Source organism: Drosophila ficusphila, unplaced genomic scaffold (genome assembly GCF_018152265.1).
Source record: "Drosophila ficusphila isolate 14025-0441.05 unplaced genomic scaffold, ASM1815226v1 contig_197, whole genome shotgun sequence".
Classification (NCBI taxonomy): domain Eukaryota; kingdom Metazoa; phylum Arthropoda; class Insecta; order Diptera; family Drosophilidae; genus Drosophila; species Drosophila ficusphila.
This window is the reverse complement of record NW_025064091.1, coordinates 3,537,373-3,562,159: the sequence shown is the minus strand read 5'-3', so window position 1 is coordinate 3,562,159 and position 24,787 is coordinate 3,537,373. Positions and strand designations below refer to the sequence as shown.

The following is a 24,787-nucleotide window of genomic DNA, read 5'->3' as shown; positions in this document are numbered from 1 at the left end:
TTTACATTTCTGTTGTAAATACTCGAAATTTACTTCTCGAAATTTATTTCCAAATTACGGAAACAATAACAAAAAGGCTTATTCTAGGGCAGATTTCCTCATTTTACTAAAGTAAAATGGTAAAACAGCAAAAATTTGTTTCGTTTCAAAAACGTCTATCTTTTACCGCTAAACTATATCGTTAATCGGTTTTCAAAATTCACACGAGCTGCAGAATAGTAGCGAAACTTTTGCATAAAAATAAACAGTTTAATTGCTGCATATTTCCCCGTCGGTGTGTATACGCATCGCGATTCGATATGAACTTGGGGCACACACAGCCCCACAAAAAACCCAGAGAATTATTTACTGCAGTGTAAATAAACAAGGCGTCCCCGCCTTATTGTTTTTGGGTTCGGATACTTAACAACAAAATGCTCGCTCGGCCGCAGAAATGCCCGATGTGAAAATCGAATGGCCATTTCGCTCCTCATTCGATCCATGATCGCTGATCGGGCGCGATCTCCATTCCAATTGTAAAGTTTTTTTTCTCCAAATTCCGATCATTTAATTTGCAGTTTCAAATAGTTCGATCGATCGTATCGCGGCCCATTTAACCGAACTAGACCGTAAGCCATTTGGGTTCGTCGTAAATTTTTCGATGGCCGCGACCGTACCGATTTCGCAGGCCCCAAAACGCCAGCCGGAACCCAAATTCCCGGCAGCAATGCGGCGAGGATCGGGAACGGTGAACTCCAACCCGGCAGTGCCCAAATCGCCGGATGCACTCACCTCGCTGGTGGCCAGAAAGAGTATTACGTCCATGTCGGAGGAGGAGATCATCCAGGAGAACCTCAATGAGATCCTTGACCTCAAATCGCGCGTAAGTTCGGGATCAGATATATATAGGCTATTTGGAGTATCTAATATCCATAGGTAATTTTTTTTTTGAGTACATTGGCAATTCATGCGATTCTTAGAAAACAATATAAAAACAGATAAAGAAATAGTACCTTAGAATTTCTGCATCCCCACATGGTTTTACGCGAACTCCTCATTTTTCCAATCCATTAAAGAACTTGAAAAGTTTCGGTTCAATATTTGTTAATGTACATACATATATTACTGATATAGAACTTTGAAATAAACCATTAATTTTTAGGTGTTTCTTGCTAATTTGAAATTAAATTGGATAAAAGGAGCTTTCGATTTTGGATTCCAAACTATCAGTGCTTTTTTTCTGTGTTCGTGATTCATCGGAAACACCTTGATTTACGGGCACGTCATTACCGATCATTTGGGCTCCCAGTTTTTTCCGAGATTTGCAGCCGTCTCTCAAAGTTTGTACGACGCCATCGTTTTGTGGCGCCGTCATTACCAGCAGTTCGAAAATGTGTCGAACATAAAACCTGAAATGTGCCGTTAGTTTTGCCTTAGATCTTTTGCACCTACAGTGGATATCGAACTTGCCTTAGTCATAATGTTCGAAATCACTGAGAATATATTGAGCCACTAAAAACTCCCATTTAAAAGTTTAGTTTTTAAACAAATACCTCTAAAATGGTTAATTTAATTGCACTTTGAGTGCTTACAACATCTCAAAAATCGCACATTCCAAACCCCAACAGACTCATAACATTAAAATCACCTTAGAAGTTTGTTTCCGGTCAAATCCATATGGAAATCAGATAAACGAAACATATCTCCCAAATACACACAACCTTTCTAGGCGTTTGTGTAAATCACGCCATTTTATGAAGTGTAAGATAATCAAACTTATATTGGGTTTCTTGTGGAATTTTTGTGTGCTATTAAAATAATTTCAATGGACAAGGTGGGGATTTTGAACAATGTACTACTGTACTACTTGCACTACTTTTTTACTTTGTTATATTTATCAGAACACATTTTTTTCTAACACTTTGATGTTCTTTGTTGTATGTTTATTATAATTAATTTAATATGATGTTGCAGAGGGTTTCGGCTATAATAGTGTCCACTGTAGAGCCTGTAGTTGCGAGTCCATTGTTTTTCTCTTGTGTATAAGCGTCTATATGCATGGAACGTGGGAATTGTAAACAATTGTTTTATGGCATCACTCGCAAAAACAGAAAGAGAAGAGCGAACCGATAGCCCTGAAAATTCTGTGATTGCATCCAGGAATAATTTAATTGCTGTCCCCAATTTATCATTCTGGTTTTATTTGTCCTTTTGCAGGAGGAGCGAAAAGCCAACGGACGCCTGGTGGCTGTCATCGTTTGTTTTCTGGGTAAGTTACTAGGTTTGGGTGAGTTGCAAGGAAATATTATATACATATATTTATAATTAATATCAAAGCAGGTTTTCGGTTAATAATTTATAAGAGATATTTAAAACCTTTTGTATAAAATTATTTGAAACAATCTAAAATCTTTTGATTGGAGATCTTTTTAAAAAAAAAAACCCTGATAGCAAAAGTGATTGGTTTTTAGGGCATTTACTTATTAAATTATTTATTTATTATGAGTTAATAATAATTGTTATCCACCAATCTCTATCCTCAGTTCTCTTCCTTGCCGTTTACCACGCCTGCGTTCGAAAGTCGGAGAACTCGCTGGCCGGCGTCCTCGTTCCCGCTGGCATCATGCTCTCCTACGGCGCCTGGGTGGCCGTCCTGGCCAAAAGGGACAAGCACCGGCGGGCCATGTTTGTACGACACACCCACTTGCCGGGTTTCAGTGGCCAAGCTCACTCAGAAATGCTCTTCCCCTTTTGCAGGAGCGGCACATCGAGGAGGTCACCTTGAAGAACAAGATCGAACTGGAGGAGAAGCACGCCCGTCATGCGAAGCATTCTCAGTCGCACTCGAATCTTGGACACTCTGGCACGGACTCGACGGGCAGTGCCTCCAGCACCCTGCACTATGTAAACGAACTGCTTCCGAATGGGGAGCACCGCAAGAAGCAGCGACGCCATCGCCACAAGGAGCGTCCTGGCGATCGCGAGGATCACCATAATCGACAATCCCTGGAAGTGGGAGTGCATCGTGGAGCACCGAAGCGGCCCAGTTTTCGGCAGAAGCTCTTCGGCCAGACCATTGCCCATGTGAAGTTGGTCGAGGCTCAGAGTGATAGCACAGATTCCGCTGGCGGAACAGGCACGGGTTCAAATCCAGTTCGTAGTTCGGGTGCGAGTTCAAATCCAATTCGTAGTACGGGTGCGGGTTCAAGTCCAGTTCGCAGTACGGGTGCGAATTCAAATCAAAGTCGAAGTACTGCTGCGAAACCCGCATCCACCGGAGGTGACTCCTCCAATGCCGGCGAGAGACGCCAGAGACTCCAGCGCCTAGACACGCTGCCTCTGCCGCAGGTGGTGCGAGTCGGCTCGGTGCCATGATGATATTTAGGCTAGAATTTTTTTTTTTGTTCTTTGGGGTCGAAGGGAAGGGGCTGGCCTCGCTACTGTATCGCGTAAATAAATGTATTATAAAAAATATAAACAGGAAGTTCGCCTTTATAAATAGACGGCAATCAAAGGAAGGAAACGATCCGATCTCCGCATCGAAATCAATGCAGAATACGTGAGAATTGTATTGTGCAAACAGTTGCGCCCATCTGGCAATCTTTTCACATTAATAATTGGCTAGTGGAAATCAAAGCATCGTTATTATTTCTTGCATTAAAAAAGGAAATTATTTATTTGAATACTTTTTTATATTTTTATAAAGCTGAAGTATTCTACAAATTAAGTAATATTTGATTAGCAACTTAGTGGCCAGCTAACATCGGTTTTACTCCATCCTCCCCTAAAAACATCTCTTTTTTAATCACTTTATTGTACATCTTTTTCCTCGCTGTATTTTGTTTAAATCACCTTCAAAATATAATGTAAATACAATGCATTTCCATTGTTTGCCCGTTACTTTTACGACCAGCACTATGGGCTCCTATGTAGACGTTCCTGTTCTCGTGTGCGTGCCCAGAGACACGGAGTGGGCGATAATTCCGGGCACATTGTTTTTGGCCATTGGTAATTGTTATTGCAGTTTAATAGCTTACATGTGGTGGGCCACACTCTGCCGCCGGTTGCCCCCTGCTTTTTGGAAATACCCCAAAGCCAGAAGCACTTGATTGTTTACTCGTTGCGTTGTTTGATGCCAAAATCAGCGCCGTCAACTTTGAACGGGCAAAATCATAAAAGGGGCGGAATTTATGGATTAAATTTAGCAAATTACGATTTTTAGGTACAAATGTAGAAGCAACTAAGAATCATTTTGGTTGATTTACAAGTATTTATCGAGCTATTCAAGTCCAACAAGTACAAAGTGTATTAAATTAGAAATATAATACATATACATATACACAAATATATATTAATTTTTATGTTTATAGAATTTAATCACAAACGATCGACTTTTTCGAAAATGAAAAATTTAAACGCCGATGACAATTATTTCAGCCGCGTAATTGGAGGAACACCCCTATTCGATAGCCCGACAACAGGGCGGCGGAGACACCAACCGGGGTTGTTTAACCATGGGTCAACGATAATATTTTCGGGGAATTAAAAAAACCGCAACTGGCATTCAAATATCGATTCCAACATGTATGAATTTTCTCATCGAGTTTATCCACATCTGCCGCTGCTTTGCTACTATTAGAAAAACGTTGTACTTAAGATTTTAGGTAGGAAAACAGGGAAACCAGGTCATCAACCATAATCGCGGTCGCAACAGTCTGCGATGAAACATCGATGGTCTGCAGTCATCGATCTCAAATATTTTAAAGCATCGATGCGCTCACCTTTAGCTCAAATTTCAAATTAAACGACGCCAAACACTTAGTTATTTCTTAGTTGTTTTCGTTCGCGTCAAGTAGTCCGTTTTTCGTCTAAATTGAAGTGTCAAAATTTGTTGTGTAGTCCGGGTCGAGCGAATAGTCAGTTTACTTCAAGTTTACGTAGAAATAAGTACACATCGGACCAGCAGCTCCGGTCTGCTTGTGTTTGTAAAATTATATATTTTTTTCGAGTCGTGTTTTTTTTTTTCGATACAGTTCCGTTAGTTCTGTTGTGCGTTGTGTTTTTGGTTAAGAGTTCCGTTGCTTTACACTTTGTTATCTTTTTTAACCCGTCAAAACTGTAAACATGGACCTTCGGAGCTGGGGCAAGGTCCTTGTTTGCTGGGTAAGTTTGTGGCTTCGGTTTCGGTAGTGTGTCCGTCAACCTCATAACGATTCTCCACCGGTAGGTTAAAGAGTGTCACTTTATCAGCGACTCGTTCAGCTCGCTGGAACATTCCGACATCAACGCGTTCTTCAGGGCCTTCGTGAAGGAGGTCAACGCGGAGGCGGTGGTGAAGGAGGCGCTGCAGGATCAGCCCAAGAAACGCCGCAACCCCCTGCAGGCCTTCCTCAGAGGTGAGTGGTGTGGTTCCGAGATCCAAAAACCGACGTATATTCCCCCAAAACGGCTGCAAATTTGCGCATTTTTCTGAAAACATAGTTGCCTGAGAATCCTGTCCGACATACCTTCACACTTGCACCCCGAAATTGTCATACAAACACGTTCCTAAAAACGGGGTGGCAATCCTAAATATTTTTGCAAAGAAAAGTTTCCTTATTATTTACCCTAAAATGTTAGGCCTTTTATATTATCTTCCATGTCTTCTGCATATTCTTTGTAGTATCCCAAGGCCCTAGATCTGCTTAATTGATATAATTTATCAATGAAATTAGCTCTTAGTAGGACTATTAAAAATTTTTTGATTTTCCCCTAGCGATCTATCCGGAGTTCAATGCCCACGTGAACGAAAGTGGTCGCCTGGTCCACTCGGAGTACCTGTACGCGTACACACTGCTCCTGCATTATTCGTGCGTGAAGGTGCCCACTCTTTTCTTTCACAACCTCTGCAAGGCGCTGCCGGAGCAAATACAGGCCTGCATCGTCGCCCTCTTTGAGCAGACAGTGGACCAGCCACTGACGCGCCAATATCTCCGCCAGTCGATAGCCAACGTGGCCAGCGTTAGCCGGCAGGGCGTCCCAGTCAGTCCAAGCCAGCCCAGTCCCGAAAAGGCGGACAACGATGTTAATTCGTCCCCATGCTCGTCCAGACCCACCTCGCCACTGCCGGCGGACAGCACGCCACGGCTTCGGCAAACGCCAATCCTCCAGACATCCGACAGCGACACCCCGCAGACTCCGAAGACAGAGCTGCTTGAGGCGCGAACGCGGGAGCTGCGCGGAGTTCAAGCCCAGCTGGCGGTAATGAGCTACGAAAAGAACGTTCTCGAGGAGCAGACTGTGGAGTGGGAGGGTTTAGTCAAAACTCTAGACAAAGGTACTAATAAATCAGGGTATTTCAATTAGTATCAATATTAATTCCTTTCTCGCTTCGCAGAGAATAAGATAGCCAAGAGTGAGTTGGCGAAACTAAAGGAGTCTAAAGCCCAAACCGAAGAGGAGGAGGCTGATCTGGCACCTCGTTGCGATGAGTTTGAACATGTAGGTAGACCGCCAGATGGTCACAGGTAGTCCGGATCCGGGCCGTAAACTAATAAAACTTTACCTTATTTCAGTTGAAGCGAAGCCTGTTAAAGGAGATCAGTCTCAAGGAGGCAATTATCGCCGAGACCAACGATAAGCTGATGGATTTGCACATGGAAAAGTCCGAGCTGATCGAGGAGGTAAGCTACCTGTTTGCTTTTATAGACTTTATACAACGGAAATTATATGCTCGATTTTCGGCGAATATTAGCGGAAAACTAGGAACAAATTTTGCGAAACTGTACGCTTTTCTTTTATAATTGGAAAAAAGTTATCCTTTATAAGTAGTAAATTTAGTCTTTTCAAGTGAATGGATTTATTATGATATTTTTTAAAACTTTTTTTTTTTGATAGATTTGTTAAAATTGTATGCATTTCTTTGTTTTTTTTTTTTTAGCTCAAAATGTCCGGGGAGCAGTTAATGATGAGCATGGATCGTAACCGCGAACTGGAGGCGCGCCTTGACGCCATTAACTTGTCGTTAACGATCAAGGATAACCAGATCCGTTCCCTTGAATCGGACAAGGAGGAGCTGGAACGATGCCTTCAGGAAGCTCGCGAGGAGCTGCACAGTAGGCGGGAGGTGCTCAACGCATCCTCCGACTTGTTGGACTGCTCCCTATCGCCACAGACCTCGCCACCCGAGAACCTGGCCAGCGCAGTTATTGACAAACAACTGCGCGAAAAGGAGCACGAGAACCTCGAGCTCCGGGACGAGCTGCAAAAGCAGAACGATTCTATTCGTCGGCTTACCCAAGCCGTTACTGGAATTGTCAAACGCTACGACCCGGAGCTCGAGCTGTTGGACAATCCCGACAAACAGCTCGATCAGCTCCTGGATAAGTGTCAGACATTAGCCCAAGAAGCCCAGACGAAGATTGTCAATCTTGAAACGGAATCCGCAAAAGCCTTTCGTAAGCATCAGAAGAAAGAGCACAAGTTCGAAATGGAACTTTGCGACAGGGACATTGCTCTGGTGAACTTGCGGGCGGAGAACGAGGCGTTAACCGAAAGCCGCGATCAGCTTAAAGAGAGGGTCGCAGACCTTTCCTGCATAGAGTACCAGCTAACCCAGAAAGAACAGCAGCTCAACCAGTTGGGGGCTCAAATCATGGAGCTGCGCAACAAGAACGCATCCCTCGAAAGAAGCCTCGAGCGTTTTGAGGAGGATCGAAGCGCCGATGCAAAGCTGCTGCAGCAGAAACAGAACTGTTGCGACTACCTGCGCAGTAAGTACGACCAGTGCCGCAGCCTGCTGAAAACCAGCAACGAGGACATGGCCATGCTATCCGAGCAGCTAAGAGTGGACGGCTGGCTAAACGTGGTGAAACGCGTAGGCGAATTGGTCGAGGTGCAGGCGCAGCACGAAGATCTCAAGCGGGATCACGCAGATTTGGAAACGCGCCTCCAGGTGAGCCTCAAGGTGCACAACGAATTGCTGGAGAGCCGCAAACTGCAGCACATCGACTTCACCCAGTGGCATGAGGCGGACCTTCGTCACGCTGAATTCGTAGAGAAGTCGAAGGCCAAGGAGCAGGAATATCAAAATGTTCAGCAACGCAACACAGCGGTTATTCAGATGCTTAAAGCGGATCTGGATAAAATGGAGAAGGAGCAGCAAAACGCCCAGCAAGAAAAGGAGCGTTTCCTAAGCCGCATTAATAGTCTTGTTCGAACTGAAAGTACTGAAAAATCCTCTGTATCTGGGGAAACTATCGAGGGGTACGAGGAGGTTGTATTGTTGCTTGAGCAGCAGATAAGCAAAGCCGCCACTCTCAACGCGATAGTGAATGATCAGATTGGGCAGTTGGCAGAACTTGGACGGCAGAAGGACACTGACACCGACGAAAGCAGCCGTTTGGCAATCAAGACCATGTGCAAGGGGAAGTATAGCGAGCAGGTCATCGCTTCGCTGGAGGCCACGCTCAAGAAGTGGCATGCTACACTGAAGTCCAAAGAAGCCGAAATGGCCAGCAAAGCCCAGGAGTTAAGCCAACTGCAAAGTATTATGCAGCGCTCCACAAACGAGCTGTCTTGGTCACAAAACCTCGAAGATGAAGCGGCCAGTGTCAAAAGAACCATTAAGGATCGTCTCAGGACATTTGGTGTGCTTACCAAGGCAACGGAAGGTGGAGGCGAGGGCCTTATCTATTGGGTGAATGAGTTTGTGACGACGTTCAACGAAATGGCCATGAGTCGCGATGTCCTGGAGAGGAGGTGCGAAAATACCAACGGGATCGTCGAACAACTGCAGCGGAAGAAGGCTCAATTGGAGGAGCAAATGGTTCAGCTGCAGGGCCAAGTGGTTCAGCTGCAGGATCAAAGCGAACAAATGGCCTTCAGCCCAACCGGCCCCAAATGGAAGCATCTCAGGGACACCATCAATAACCTGGAAGAGGTCAACAGTAGGCTGAGCTCGGACAACGTGGAGCTGCATAAGAAGCATTGTGCGTTGAGTCAAACTCTATTCGACTCGCACACGGAGGTTGGTCGTCATGCGTCAAAGATTGTCGAACTGGAGGCTGCGGAGAAGCGGAAGACAGGCGAGTTGTACGAGTGCCAAAGGAAGTATGACGAATTGAAAGCGGAGCAGACGGCAACTGAAGAGAAAATCTCAAAGTTAAAGGATTCATATGAAAAACAAATTGAAGAGTTGAAAGCCAAATGTGAACAAGGCAGCAAAGATGCAAAGAAAGAGGTAGCAGAAACCGAGCATTCTGAAGGCAAACTGCAGGAAAGCAAGGAAGAGATCCAGAAATTAAAGGAGGAGAACATTGAGAACAGCCAACAGTTGAAGGATGCAAAGGAGGACTACGAGAAGCGCTGTCAAGAGCTCGAGAAGCAGAAGGAAGAGCTTGAGTCGAAGCTGAAGACTCTCGAAGCGGAATGCCAGCAGCGCTCGGAGAAGGTAGCCAATAACGCGGGCAACGATGACGAGCTGAGGACACTCAAATGGCAGCTGGAGGAGGCGCGCCAGTTGGAGCAGCAACTGCGCCAGACGCTTTCCACGCACAAACAGATAATGGAGGAGTCGTGCGCCGAGCTGGAGGAATCTCGTTACCAGTTGGGAACACTGCGCCAAACGATTGCGGCGCACCAGAAGATTCTGAGCGAATCGAGTGCCCAGGGCGAAGCGGGTGAACTGCAGGAGAAGCTGCTCCAGCAGCTGCAGAGCGTTATGAATGGCGGCGAATCCGGATTCGAAGTAGCCGGCTTGCCATCCGAAGTCATGCGTCACAGGCAATCCGGATCATCGGGTGCTTCCAAGGCTAAGGCACAGGCGGAACTCGTGGCCAAGCTACGGCGCGAAAACAAATCCTTACAACGGGAATTGGAAGCTCAGGTATCCAAGGAAGAGGCTCACCTAGCCGAAGGCAAGGCTAGACTGCATCGTGAGAATGAAGCTCTTAAAAAGGAATTGGAGGAGGCTCGTCGCAGGGAGAAGCAACTGGGCCAGCAGAAGCCAACTGTTGAGGTTAAGTATGCCAGGACCCTGGCCGCACAAACCGATCTTGTGGGCAAACTGCAGCATCAGAAGGAGACGCTCAGAAAGGAATTGGATGCGATTCGCGCCAGGGAAAAGCAATCGCGCCACCCAAGGCCAAGCGGCCGAAGTCCTGAGCCAAGGTATTCCCGGGATAGGACACCACAAACCGAAACGTTGGCCAAATTGCGGCGCGAGAAGGAGACCTTGCAGCACGAGCTGGACACGGCGCGCCAAACCATTGAGAGCAAGGAGCAGGTTATCAGCGAGTCGCATGCCGAGCTGGAGGCCTTCCGTCGCGACAAGAACAAGCTGCTCGAGCAGGCCGAGCTGCAACTTTCGCAAGCCAGAGCGGATCTCGAGACCCAGAATGAGCTCGTGGAATATGTGAAGAAACAGAAGGAGCAAGTGCAGCAGGAGTTGGATGAGGCGCGGCACCACGAGTCGAGTACCGAAATGCAACTCGCCGAGAGACATGCTATGCTCGATTCCCAGGTTGAGTTCCTTGAGACTCTGCAGCAAGACAAGGAGGCAGCGCAGCGGAAACTGGAGGAGATTAGCCTGCAGGAGAAGGAACTTCGCGAACAGTTACTGAACAGGTCCAATAATGAGCAGGCCCGGGACTCGCTGGCCAATTTGTACATGGAGAAGGTCTCTGTGCAGGCCGATCTGGACAAAGCCCAGCTAGTGGAGAAGATGCTGCGCCTGGGAGTGAACAGGTGCTTGCAAGCTGAGAGGGATCATGCCGAGACACGAGCTGTACTCGAAACTCTGGTGGTCTCGACGGAATCTTCTCAGCGCGAGTTCGCTCGCCTTGTGGAGCTGCAAATGAGACAGGAGGCGGAGGCGGCGGAGGGCAATGGAATGCCGGAAGAAAACCTATCGGTGGGCGGAATACTCAGGGAGCTGGAGAAATCCGATTCCCAGGAGTTTGAATCGCACGCTGTTATGGAGAACCAGAAGCAGCCAACAAACGGTTTGAAGAAAGAGCAGTGCGAGGAGAGCCAACAACCATCCAATACTCTGAAGGAACTTGCTGAGGTAAAGGCTTCATTTGAGGAACTGCGCGAATCCTTGGCTCGTTTACAGATTGAAAAGGAGTCCGTTGGGCAGGAACTAGAAAAGGCTCGGCTGCAGGAGAAGCAGCAGCGTGAGCAAATGCGGGAACTCACCGAGGCTAAGATCTCACTTGAGAAGCAAACAATGCTCCTGGCCAGTCTGGAGAGCGAGAAGGAGTCTGTGCAGCGGGAATTGGAGGAGATTCGCCTTCGAGAGAACCAACTGCTCGCGCAGATACAGAACGGATCGAAAGCTGAGCAGGAACTCGAGAAACAAACTGAACTTCTCTCCTATTTGGAGAACGAAAGGAAGTCGGCACTGCGGGAGCTAGAGGAAGCTCGCCTTTTGGAGAAGCAACTGCTTGAGCAAGTACAGAAAGGATCGCAAGCTGAGCTGGAACTTAAGAAGCAAACCGAACTCTTATTCAATCTGGAGCGCGAAAAGAAGTCTGTAGAGCGGGAACTGGAGGAGATTCGCCTCCGAGAGCAGCATCTGCGCGAGAGGGTACAGAAAGGATCGACAGCAGAGCAGCAGCTTGAGAAGCAAACCGAACAGCTATTCAAATTGGAGCGCGAAAAGGAGTCGGCACAGCGGGAGCTAGATGAAGCCCGCCTTCTGGAGAAGCAACTGCGCGAGCAGATCCAGAAAGGATCGCAAGCTGAGGAAAAACTTGCCGAGGCAAAGGCGTTGCTTACAAAACAAACCGAACTTCTGGGTCTCTTGGAGTGCGAAAATACGTCTTTACAGCGGGATCTAGAAGAGTCTTGCAAACTGCAGAAGGAGCTACAAGAGCAACTGAATATCAAATCGATCGCTGAAATGGAACTAGCTGAGGCCAAGACGTCCCTTGAGAAACAAACGGAATCTGTGGCTAAATTGCAGTCTGAGAAGATCAAAATAGAAGGCGATCTGGAGGAGTCCCGCAAACTGCAGAAGGACCTACAAGAGCAACTGAAGAACAAATCTATCGCTGAAGTGGAACTAGCTGACGCCAAGGCGTCGCTTGAGAGACAAAGCGAATCCTTGGCTCGTTTACAACGCGAAAAGGATGCCGTCGAGCAAGAACTAGAAAAGGCTCGACTGCAGGAGAGGAAGCAGCATTGGCAATTGCAGGAATTCATTGACGCTAACAGTTCGCTTGAAAAACAAACCGAATCTATGGCTAAATTGCTGTCTCAGAAGAAAAATATAGAACGGGATCTAGAGGAGTCTCGCAAACAGGAGAAGAAGTTACTTGACCAACTGAAGAACAAATCGATTGCTGAACAGGAACTTTCCGAGGCCAAGGTCTTACTTGACAAGCAGACGGAATTCCTGGCCAAATTGCAGTCCGAGAAGATCAACGTAGAGCGGGATCTGGAGGAGGCTCGTTCTCAGGAGAAACAACTTCGCCAGCAAGTAGAGAACGGATTGATCGCAGAGCAGGAACTTTCCAAGGTTAAGATTGAGCTTGCCTCGCAAACCAGTCGCTCGGCCAAGTTGCTGTACGAGAAGAACGCTGCAGAGCGGGAACTAGAGAAGGTTCGCCTGGTGGAGGCGAATCTCCGCCAGCAAATGCAAAACAATGCGAGTGGCCAGCAGGAGAAGGAAAGGCTCTCCGAAGTGCTGAGCGAGAAGCAGGCTTTGCAGCGGGAGCTACAAATGGCCAGAGATCGGCTCATGAAGGCCGAACGCGATCACCAGGCGAAGATGTCCACTCTCGAAGACCAAGTGGACACCCTGGAGCGCGGGCAAAACCTGGAGATCGGAGCCCTCAACTCTGAGATTGAGCAGCTGAAACGTCGCCTGGCCGAACGGGCGAACCATGTGGTCGAGATGCAGCAGCGCCTGGACAAGGAGGTTGTAGAGCGCAATCACCTCCAGGAAGAGTTGGGCCTAGTCACCGATCAGCTGGCCAGTAAATCCGAGCTGGAATTGCGTCTGGGCGTCGAAATCGCGGGACGCAAACAGGCCGAGGAGCAGCTGGCCGAGATCAATGAGCGCATGGCCGAAGTCAACCAGGAATTGGATGGCACGCGGCTGGTGCACGAAGCACAGCAGTTCGAGCTGGAGGAGAAGACCCGCGAAATTGAGCGGGAACGCGCCGAAACGGTGGAGCGTATTCTGTCCTATGAGCGCCGCCTGGAAACCCTCGAGCATCAGTTGGCCGAAAGCAACCAAATGCTGGCCGAAAGCAACCAGAAGCTGGCCGAGATCCAGGCTGAGATTCAGGCCAACGAGACACAGGGTCCCAGTGATCTTGGCGCCACCTACAGCAAGGCGGATGTCCCCGAATCGGATGGCAGTCTCGGCGAGCTGACGGCCAGGAATAACAAGCTGGCGCTCGACTGCCAAATACTGCAGGCCAAGTACCGCGATGCCAAGGAGGAGATCCAGCGCTGCGAGCAGAAGATCAAGGACCAGCGGCTGGAGATGGAGGGCAAGCTGGACAAGATGAAGACCAAGATGGTGAGTCGATGCGGAGTATTTGAGCCCGAGTTCGAAGCCAAGTCGTTGGGTTTCGCCAAGGTGGCATGGTTGCGCTGGTCGAGGGTGGTTCATTCCGCTCTCGGTTGTCTCCTTCATCACTTCGGATGGTGTTCGTGGCGAAGTGTAGTGAGGGAAATGATCAGATTCGGGCACCATGCCATCTTCCACCTTCCTTTGGATCTGTTGCTTGTGCATGTTTTGCTCTACTAACTTTTTATGTTGCTGTGGTTGGATGTTGATTTCGGTAGCGTTGTATATTTGTTGGTGCTGTAATTTACGAAGAAAAGGTGGGTCTGTCCGTTCAAGAGCTTGTTTCCCAGAAACAAGAACACGCTGAGTAGTATGCAATAGTTTACTTTAGAAATGAGACTTCAAAAATCCACACTTGCTGCGCTGTAGAACTATTGAACTTGATTGTTGTCACATCATGGAATTAAAAACATATATCTTTCCTTCCTCTTTCTCCACCCCACTCACTCCAATGCAAAAATCACCCATCCGCACCGTATTCCCAATACCAGAAACCCCACATCCCCACAATGCACCACATATGTGATGCGCCACGCCAACAGAGGAACCGAAAGACCCAGACGCGACTGACGGTCCGTCCGCATGTTGTTGACTTTTCGGTGGAGAACGAAATGGCAAGACCAATAATTCGAACGGTAGCAGTAGGACCAGATCAAGAATCCGAAGCGGTAGCAGAGTCGCTCGATTACAGTAGCCAGCGCCAGGCGGTCCTCTTGAACCTCCGTGGCGGCCGACGAACCTTCCAGTGCACCAGCACCGGCTTGGTCTTGTTTTTGGCGGGAGCACATGCTGTGTTCCTGGGTTTGATGCACATGATCCTGTTCAAGAACGAAACCGATGTGGTTCTTCAGTCCCGTAGACCCAGCGAATTCTAGGAACATGACCTTTTGTAGTTACGTTTGTTACTTAGCTGTTTAAAATTTGTTATTCGTACTTAGTTAGATTTTTACATAAGATAAATTTGCTATATGTTACGGCATTATCCAAAACTTGTTTGTGTTTGCTGTCCTCCTCACTGCTGTCTCTCACTCAACCCTACAACCGAACCTACTGATCCTACACCTCAATTTACACTGCCCATACTAACGATCACGCACACGCACACGCATTCGCATTCGCATTTGGACACTTGACCCACTGCCAACAGCGATCCCTGTACACGGCGGAGGTGACTCGCATGAAGGAGAAGCAGGAACGAGATGCGGCCAAGAGCTCGGCGGAAATGGAGGCCCTCACAGCCCAGGTAAGCATGGTTGTTTTAAACCTGAGTAGCTTAAAATGATTAATTCTTTTCCCTTTTAGAATGCCAAATACGAAGAGCACACGCGCAAGCTGTCCAACCAGATTGTCCGGCTGAACGAGAAGATCCTGGAGCAGCAGAAGCAGCATGCGATCATCAGCACCAAGCTGCGCCATCTGCAGATGCAGCCCGTCTGCGAAGCGAAGCCGTCGAGCTCGACGATCACCGTTTCGGCCACTTCGTCGACGGCGACCGAGGATTGGCAGCCCTTCAAGCGACCCAATGCACCCTCATCCAATTTGGCAATGGAAGACGAGGAGGGCGAGGTCTTTAATAACACCTACTTGACGGATCTAAAGTTGGGCCGTGTTCCGGACATAACGTAAGCCCGTCTTTCGTTTGCAATATATGTGTCGGATGGTAATTTGTAATTTGTTCATTGCAGGGCCGAAGAACTTATCTATCGCAATTCGTTGCAACCGCCACACTTGAAGAGCACCTATGCGGCGCAGTACGATCTGAGCAGTCAGGACGAGGATATTAAAGTAAGCGTCGCCGGCAGAAGTGGCACCAACAGCAGCATCAACAGCACCACCACCAACACCAACACCATCAACAACAGCAACATTTTAAGAAACAGACAAGGCTCGAGCGGCACATCCTTGAACGAGCCGCAAGCAGCAATCAGGGCAAAGTGGTCTCGCATGCTGCGACGCCAGTAGCTCTATTAACCCTAACTTCTAACCTAGAGACTGAGTGAGCCTTTGTCCCATGTGAAGTCTAAAAGTGTCTCCGAATTGCTGTGATTCTTATTGTCATTGTCTTGCTTTATATGTTGTGTTGTTGCGTGTTAAATAATCAATTTTAAACTGGGGTTTCAATATAATTCGGTTTTTGTAATCATTTTTGCAGGACGGACCGCATAGTTTGGATGACAGCATGAGTGCATTGTTGAGCTCTTCAGGCACGGGAACGCGCAAGAAGTCGATGGGCACCCACTATAAGCGACCAGGACCTCCAACGCCCAGCAAGAACGGCGGACGATTGTCCTTCGGCAGTTCGGAGCCACCGCGCGAAATTCTGCGAGAGTTTGGCGATCATAGCAACACCGGCAAGACTCCGGCGCGTTTCAAGTTTCTTACGCAGCGTTTTAGCGTTGGCAGCAGCGGTTTGCCACGGGACGAGGTAAGTAAAAAGAAATCAATGTTGGTAGATATGTCATTTTCCATGTTTTGGTTGTGTTCAATGTGCTTTTGTTACAAAGAAATGTAAGCTAGTTAGTGGGCTATTGCTTTCGTTCAGTGTAAAGTGTGCCTCAGCTGCCACGTCTCGTCCTTGTCCACTTCATGTTCTTTGTGTGGCTGTGTAGCTCTGTAGCCGGCAATTGACTTGGCAATCTCCCACAGCTGCCGCGTCGTCAGCGGCCGAATCTTCTGACCGGCGTGCACCGCCGCATTTTGCGCGAGGCGGTTGGTTTGTTTTGCACCTCAACGCCGCGCAAGAGTCGCTCCTACTACGATCATCAGCGTATGATTCGTGCCAGCGATCCGAAAACCTCTGCGGCTAATGAAGAGGATCAGGAAGAGTTGGTGGAGGAACAGGAGGAGGAGGAGGAGGTAGTGGTTGAGGAGGAGGTAGAGGAGCACCCAACGGAGGATCAAGCTGAACAGCAGGGCACTCCGCACCTGTCGAACGCAGCACTGCTGGCGATGACCAAAGGCAACACGCGTCGTCTCACTGGTCAAGCGAAACTATGTAAAGGTCGTGTTTCCCTCTGCTTGCATGGCAATATTTTTGCCAAGAGCCGACCGCCGGCATTGAAAAGCACTGGCACGCGAGTTCAGCTGCGCCGAAAGATGCGTCAGGAGCGGATGGGTCGCTTCGACAAGGCGCGTCACCTCGACCAGATGTACACCTCCGGAAATGTTTCGTATGCGGTGCAGAAATCCGGATCTGGCGATAATAACAACTACAGCTTTCACAATCGCAATGAAGATCGAGTGGAGCGTCCGCTTGTAATGGGCAAAACCGTTGTAGTGGAGGGCAGAAGAGGGATAGGAAGTCCAGCTGTGGCGGCCACTTTCAGCGTGGAAAAGCACAATACCACTTGGCAGATGCAGCAGCAGTTTGAGACCGAGAACCAGGCCACCTGGACGCTGGCAAACGGCGAGAGTGCGCTGGAGCAGGAGAGCCAGGAGGACTGGCGTTTCGAGCAGTTGTGCCAGGAGACGGAGTCCACGGCACCGTTCCAGCTGCAGCCGCACATCTACAAGCCAGCCGAAATGCCAGCGGAGCTGCAGCTGCCACAACTGGCTGCCTCGAGGAGCAGCAACATGACCGGTTGCAGCTGCACCACCAACGTGACCAGCGTCTCATCCTGTACCACCTACTCGATGGGCAGTGTGCACATGCAGCCGCTGCCGCAAATCAATATCACCTACGTCCGGCCAACGAGCTCCCAAATGCACAACAAATCCACGGACAACCGCTCACCGATGGCTCGAATTTGGCGAGCTCTTCGCAATCTGAGATTCGGCGAGCGGGTGATCGTGGGACTGCTGTTGCTGGCCATCGTGGACTGGGCACGCCGGTTACAGGTAACAGACTGGTGCTGGTGGTAAAGGATTGGGACTTTGAAAAGGCCCTACTCGTGGTTATTAGGATCAGCCTTCAGATAGCTCGCACCGCCAACCAAAGCAATGGAAATCTCACAAATCCCAATATGCTAGGCTCAAATGATTGCAATATGTACTCATGTCTTGTCCATTTTACAGAATTCCCCGCCCAAGCGACGACTTAGCAACATGTTCAAGCGCAAGTAGGGGCGCTTTCGTAGTATTATATATCATTCCTGTACCTTAGGCAGATCCGTCAACGTCTCTGGAACTACTACTTACTTATAACTTTCGCAAAAAATGTGAACATTCGAACTGGCTTGTTTTGAAATCTTGCTTTATTATAATTTATCAGTTTTTTTTTTGATTTTCGTTTACAATTTAAATTTAAAAATTGATGTTAACTGTATGTTTCATTGAGTGTATCTATGTATCTACCGATGCCTTGCATTGGCTAGCGTAAACTAAGGGCAAGCGTAAGATATGAACAATAAATTTAGGAACATACGTATTTAAAAAAATGCTCAAACCCGATTTGATTTATTGAGTCTTTATTTGAGAAGAAAATGTGTTCTGCTTATTGAGCGCCAGAAATTTAGATTTAAATTACACCTAATTGGGTGTGACAGTGATTGAAAGTTATTTGATTTCCATTCCAATATAATATTTCTTAATCATTTTCCGGAACGATATTTTTTTTGATAATTCTAAGATGCCTCTTTTATTCGGAACAGTGTATTTTAATTGCTTTCATTTGTGGTTAAAAATCTTGAATATGTAAAAAGTTTAACAAACTAATCTAATTGATAAAATATATAATGTATATTTATCTAATAATAAAAAGCTAAACTTAAGATAAAATAAAAGTATATTTTTGAGCCCAAAAAATAATCTTAATTGAAATTAAAGGAAAACGGTGTGTAACTACAATTCCCGTGTGTATTGGGATTTACTCAATAACTTACATAATAAGTTTCGCATTTCACGATTATAAGAAAAGGGAGGCCGGGACTATTAAGCGGTTGTCTTTATCTTGGCTTTCAATATCGAGGGGGGCGTGAAAACGGCGGCAGCAACGGTCAGAAAAAAGAAGTTCAAGAAAACCTGCTCCAAACAAGGTGAGCAGGAGGCTCGCTCCACCGATCGGCTGACTTACCCACTGACTAGCCAGCCTGATATCTGAGAAATCGGGGACTGTTATGATGCAATGGCAAGGCTAGCACGAAAAACATATTTTTGTTTATCGAGAAATAATATGTCAATTAAAAGCCCGGTCAGCAAAACAACAACATTGAGTGTTCACTGTGTAAATAACAAAAAATGTTTACAACAGTCAGCACATTTCAGCAGGGGCGGACCCAGGGGGGTGGTCCTGGGGATCCGGATCCCCCCCCCCCCAAAATCTCAGAATTTTTCAAATTCCCTTACAGCATTCGCTCTTTTAACCATATAAACTAAAAAATTTTTGATCGGACCCCCCCAAAATTTTTTTCTGCGTCCGCCCCTGCATTTCAGCATTATTGGCTAGGTTTAAAATAATTGAACGCATTCACTTGCAACAAAGGCATTACGTCATTAAAAACACTGACGTTAGCGGAGCTTTATGAGAACGTTTTAATAAATACAAATTTTAAAAATAATCACAAAAAATCAACTCTAACGGCGTTAAAATGGTAATCGGATTAAAACTAAATTGGGATTTTATTATGGCATTAATTTTTTTTAAAGAAATTTAAGTAGCTGCTATTAGATCTATAAATAGAATAACGTTATCATTCCTTCAGTTTTTGGTGCGAACCATCTTCGTCATGACACTAAGCCAATTTCCAGTTGAAATAAAGCCTAAAATACGGCCATCACATTCTTCTGTTGCGATTTGTTTTTATGGTCTCCTTTAGTCAAAGACTATTTTTTGCAAAATCATACGTCAATTGAGTTAAGCTCTTGATTCTGGGTTTTTGCGACGCAATTTGGGAACTGCAACCGATTCCTGTCCGGGGATCAGCTCCAAAATTATTGCAATTCCCAGGAATTGCATCGTCATCGTCAACAGGTGTGGTTGTCCAGTAAATCTAGCTGATCTAGTTGATCGGGTTCAGATCGGTCTGACTATAGTCTCTAATGCATATTCGATTATGCAAATCGATGCGATTACATCAATGGACTTGAATGCCTCAGCGAATTCCGCATCTGGTGAAGGTGTTTAATAGGTATTTTCTTATTAATGGTAATTAATGTTATTCAAAGGGTTCAAGTATTCTGCATGTCTGATAAGATTCAATTGTAAACGTACTTTTAATTACGTATCCTTTTTTAGGTGCTTCTCTGATAAATAAACATTAGATTAGTTACATAATTCATAATAAATTTTAAATATATAAAACGCTTGCATTCTTCTTAAATAATATGAATACAACGCTGCTGTTGAAATCATTATATTCATTTGATTTTAAATGGTAGTGTACAGAACCAATTGATTATTTAAAACGCAAATATTATATTTCAGATATAGGTAAACATTCGATATTGTGAATCCTTTTTAAATTCAGTGGTTTCTATTGTAATGCACTGGGTTATTTCTGACATTTCAGTACATTTTTCCATCCATTTTCCGGTTGAAATGGTAGTGTTTAGGCACGTAGTTGACCGGATCGATGACCGCTAAGATCGGAGAACCGGGAAATCTTTGGGTGGGTGGGTGGTTTAATCGGTCGGGTGGGTTCGTTCGGCGATTTGGCAGTGTGCTTCGGTTGGGCGGATTGGATGGATGGGCGGGTGCGAAATGTATCGGCCCTCGATCACTAGATATGCATTAATGGTTTTGGTTGGTTGGTGTTTTGGATTTGGCCCAAGACGTTATAGACAACTTTGGCGCATTTAAATGAATCGATGCGATGCGGCTGTTGTTGTTTATATCAAATCGAACTAAAAATCTGGTTCCGAGTCGGGCCAGGCATTATATGAATATGATTTCGAGGCGGCGGGTATTCAAATCAGTCGGCGCCCCGTGTTTGTTGTTCTTATTTTATTCGATCGGCCCTCTCGGCTTTAGTGATCCGAAGCCAAAGTCAGGCGCGTGCTATCCGCCGGTGTAAATGTGTGTGTGTGTGTGGGCTATATACCCGCATCACACACAGATATATAGAGCCTATATGTCGGCGGGTAAGCGGAGCCCGCCAGAGGCGATAAAAGCCCCAAGAGATCTCCGAAGTAGATCAGTTTAGTTGAGAATTCGCAAACGAGCCAAGAGATCCCCAGCCAGATTTAATCGGTCCGACTTTCATCGACCAACAGCCCCACCGATCGCAACTCTAATGCTTGTCTGGAACGATAAACAGGATACCAATTTCACGTTCATTTGAGCCATTTGCTCCACAGACTAGGAATCGAATCGCAATTAAACCGTTCAATCGAGAGCATTTCGAATTTCGTTTGTTTTTGTTTGTTTTGTTTTTTTTTTGTTGTTGTTGTTGTTGTTTTTGGATTTTTGTTTATTGTTAAAAGGGCCTGTCTGGTGATAATGCCCAGTAGTGTTGCCAACGAGAGCCAGTTCCGATTCCAGAGCAGTCGCAGTCGGGCCAGCTGTCCCAGCCGGAGTCCCAGTGAGCCGGAAGCGCCGGCCACGCCGGCCACGCCGACCACCGATGAGGTCGACCAGACGCTCTCCGAGCTGCAGCTCCAATCGCAGGAGATCCGGCAGCAGCAGGACCTGATTGCATCCACCAGCAGCAAGGGACGCGGACGCTCGGGATGGCAGGTGAAGGCCTCCAAGTTGTCCGCCAACACGCACAATCGCATCCGGAACATTGTCGAGTCCTTGAAGATCAAGCCGAATCCGGAGAAGCCCATGATTCCGCTCTCCATTGGTAAGTTTTTTGTAGTTATCAGTTAACTATTTATATAAATTATTGAATTTAAAATTTAAATAATATTTCACGGTAGAGTATTGAATGATTATAAATACGTCGGTGACACTAGGGAAGCTTTTTTTCAAAATAACTTTTTATAATGAAAGTATTATATTTAATACCAATACTTTCTTCAGTTCTTGTTATTTATATACACTGCAAACTTTTGCATCTTTTTATTAGTAAATATTAAATCTTGTTTTAAAATTGCATTTTATGATAGGATTCATATTGTAAATTGTAAGCATCCTGTGAGATATTCACCTTTGCATTTCTTGTTTTCCTAAAAGAGCGATTCAATTGTTTTTAATGCACTGACCAAATCATCTGATCAATTTCACCCTTCTTATGTATTTATATGTATTCCTTTAATTTATAGTTCAAAGACCAGTTTAACTATCTGCTACCTACTTCTTGGGGTTAAATACTCCCTGAGTTCTGGGAAAAATCCCCTGTAGCTAGTGCAAACTATCCAGTTTTGTTGGTAACCTGCTCCTCATTTTACCATATCCCCATAACAAATCTGACGTTTTTGCTACAAGTTTTCGGGCTCATTTGAATATTTTGGATGTGTGATCTCTTTTGCTTCTGCCGTTTTTTTCATTTTACTCATTTTTGGAAGCTGACTGGCATAAACTGAAGAAACAAGTTTTTCGCAAAAATGAACACCAAAATGAACTCGGTACATTTTTGGAGTAAATCGATGCATATACTCGGATGTGTGCCAGTACACACCCACAAAATCGAGCCAATCAGAAATCGGTGCACGGTGATTATATCGCCAGCGATTCTCGGGTGATGGGCTTCCCTGATATAGCACATATCCGAGATAAAAATCGGGTTTTCGGCCTTAGGAAATTTACAGAATATGCATTCGCCGATCGGCACGAGTTTCTAAATTCGCGCTTAAATATTCCAGATACCAGATATATAAAATGTGTAAGGCTGTTGTTGTTTCGAATGTTGTTCTTGTTTTTAGTAATATCGTATTATTTTTGTAGCGAGGCACGCGCAATTTATTTGTGTTTTGAGTGGTATTTGCATAAAATGTAGTTCCACCTGTTTAGCAGACTCGAGAATCGAACTCGGGATCCCAACCAGAAACTTCTCCACTGCTTATCCAGTGGATTCCCGGTCGGGAATCGAAGCTAGGCGGAAACGAACGAGTTAGCCATTGACCCAATGCAACCTGTGATTCGGCAGCGAAGTCACCTGATTTTTATTTTTGGCAACAATTAATGCAAGGTTTTAAAGTGGATTTAACATTGATAACTTCAAGAATACTGCATGATGAAACAAAATATTTATTCCATATAAATATATATATAACATTCGGTAAAATTATTGTGGAAAGATTTATCCATTAAAAATGCATACCTATTATACTTATTTATATTGATTTGATAGCTTTGCATAAAGCCTTTTTTGAAATTTAAATGTTAGCAAATATTAATCTTGTTATAAGGAATATATTGAGTACTAATTCCTAATTGTTTTTTTTTGCTACCAGGTGATCCCACAACCTTTGGCAACCTGAAGGCCGCCGATGAGACGATGAAGGCGGTGCTGCATTCGCTGGAGAGCGGCAAGTACAATGGATATGCCCACACCCAAGGTCACGAGGTGGCCCGCCAGGCGGTGGCCAAGTACAGTGCCCACCAGCGGACCGACGGGGACATCGATCCGAACGAGGTGGTGCTCTGCAGCGGATGCTCCTCGGCACTGGAGTACTGCATCCTGGCGCTGGCGGATCGTGGCCAGAATGTTTTGGTGCCGCGTCCAGGATTCTGTTTGTACCACACGTTGGCCGAAGGACTGGATATTGAGGTGCGCTACTACGACCTCCTGCCCGATCAGCAGTGGCGCGCCGATCTCGTCCAGCTGGAGAGTCTGATCGACGAGAACACCGCCGCTTTGCTGATCAACAACCCGAGCAATCCATGCGGCAGTGTCTTCGATGAGAAGCATCTGCTGCAGCTGATTGACATCTGTGAGCGCCACTACTTGCCCATCATAGCTGATGAGGTAGGTAACCCAAGGGAAACGGCTTTAAATTATAACCCATGCCACGGAGAATTAAAAAATATAGCCTTTGTTAAGCTAAATCATGAGAGGTTGTTATTTGAGAACAAAGCTTTTAAACAATCATTTTAAGAGCATACCTTCATGATCAAGTGAAATGGTATTTTGAAGAAGAAATATTTTCAAAGCCATGCAAGTTTTAAATAGTTTTCATGTTAATAAAGGTGTAACTTTTCCCCAGATTTATGAACACTTTGTGTTCCCTGGCTCGAAGCACTTGGCTGTGAGCAGTTTGACCAAGGAGGTGCCGGTGCTCTCCTGTGGAGGATTGACCAAGCGATTCCTGGTTCCCGGATGGCGAATGGGATGGATCATCGTCCACGATCGCAAACAGCGTTTGGCCAATGCCATCGGTGGACTGAAGAACATGTGTGGTCGCATCCTGGGATCCAACACCATTATCCAGGGAGCTATACCCGAGATTCTGACCAAAACACCACAGTCTTACTTCGACGGGGTTATTGAAGTGCTTCACGTAAGTAATTTTTAATAAATACATATATTAAATAAGATGAAATGTGTTATTCGTAAAGTAAACAACATTCTCTTATTGCATTAGTTTGATTTAATTAACTTAACATAACTTAAGTAATATTAAATGTAAAAGCATTTCAAGATAAAAAAATTTGCCTTTTATAGACATTTAAAAAAATATTGATTCACAGACCTATTTAACCATACTTTCCCGCTTTCTTTTCCGTGTAGTCTAATGCAACACTGGCCTACAAAATGCTGAAGCCGGTGCAGGGCCTCAACCCGGTGATGCCCAATGGAGCCATGTACATGATGATCGGCGTGAGCATCGAGCGCTTCCCGGCCTTCAAGGACGATACCCACTTTGTCCAGGAGCTGGTCAACGAGCAGAGTGTCTTCTGTCTGCCGGGCAGCTGCTTTGAGTATCCAGGATACGTGAGGATCGTGCTCACCGTTCCGGGACCCATGATCGAGGAGGCCTGCTCCAGGATAGCCGAGTTCTGCGATCGCCACTTCAAAAAGGACAACCGCACCTTCATCGAACACGGATTGCTGGACGAGGATCTTGCCTTCTGAACTGAGCTGGGAGCAAAACATTTATTAGACATTCTAGACTACAGTTTTTATCAAGTGTACATAAGTAAATGTATATAATAATATATATATATATATATATATATATATATCAATCATTAACTATCCAATATAAGGAGTATTGTCTCAAAAAATTGCTGGAAAAGTGAAGCGCACACACAGATCGAGAAAAGGAGCAAGTTAACTGCGGTTAAGTAAATGGTCGTTATAGAGGAGGTCTGAATATAAATATATATATTACGCGGCCTATATATATTTGAGCTATCTAGCGCTGTAGGCTGGCTGGGGTTCTGTGCGATAAAATATGTGTTTCAATGTGAGTTTAAGAATA

At 45.9% G+C, this 24,787-nt stretch overlaps 3 protein-coding genes across 7 annotated transcripts; all 3 read left to right on the top strand.

Moving 5' to 3' along the window:
- The first annotated feature begins 311 nt into the window (after positions 1 to 311).
- Positions 312 to 3,859, top strand: LOC108097435 (serine/arginine repetitive matrix protein 3). The gene is made up of 4 exons (XM_017199705.2): positions 312 to 862; positions 2,197 to 2,248; positions 2,523 to 2,668; positions 2,737 to 3,859. Exons 1-4 carry the CDS (start codon positions 641 to 643, stop codon positions 3,352 to 3,354), a joined length of 1,038 nt encoding a protein of 345 aa, XP_017055194.1. The 5' UTR covers positions 312 to 640; the 3' UTR covers positions 3,355 to 3,859.
- An 878-nt stretch (positions 3,860 to 4,737) lies between these two features.
- Positions 4,738 to 17,919, top strand: LOC108097565 (centrosome-associated protein CEP250). Of its 5 annotated transcripts, none has more exons than XM_017199946.2 (11): positions 4,738 to 5,142; positions 5,207 to 5,375; positions 5,735 to 6,295; positions 6,356 to 6,459; positions 6,534 to 6,641; positions 6,899 to 13,492; positions 14,691 to 14,786; positions 14,846 to 15,165; positions 15,229 to 15,328; positions 15,696 to 15,968; positions 16,190 to 17,919. In XM_017199946.2, the coding sequence occupies exons 1-11, from the start codon at positions 5,104 to 5,106 to the stop codon at positions 17,402 to 17,404; spliced, it is 9,579 nt and encodes a 3,192-aa protein (XP_017055435.1). In that variant the 5' UTR covers positions 4,738 to 5,103; the 3' UTR covers positions 17,405 to 17,919. The 5 variants fall into 5 exon arrangements, with proteins under 5 accessions (XP_017055435.1, XP_017055436.1, XP_017055437.1 ...); XM_017199948.2 differs by having other exon boundaries at positions 4,739 to 5,142; positions 17,558 to 17,919; XM_017199949.2 differs by lacking the exon at positions 16,190 to 17,919 and having other exon boundaries at positions 4,739 to 5,142; positions 15,229 to 15,539; positions 15,696 to 15,802.
- Positions 17,920 to 19,706: 1,787 nt separating this feature from the next.
- On the top strand, positions 19,707 to 24,705 carry LOC108097594 (tyrosine aminotransferase). The gene is made up of 4 exons (XM_017199991.2): positions 19,707 to 21,264; positions 22,817 to 23,331; positions 23,570 to 23,863; positions 24,094 to 24,705. The coding sequence occupies exons 1-4, from the start codon at positions 20,919 to 20,921 to the stop codon at positions 24,436 to 24,438; spliced, it is 1,500 nt and encodes a 499-aa protein (XP_017055480.1). The 5' UTR covers positions 19,707 to 20,918; the 3' UTR covers positions 24,439 to 24,705.
- Positions 24,706 to 24,787: the final 82 nt, after the last annotated feature.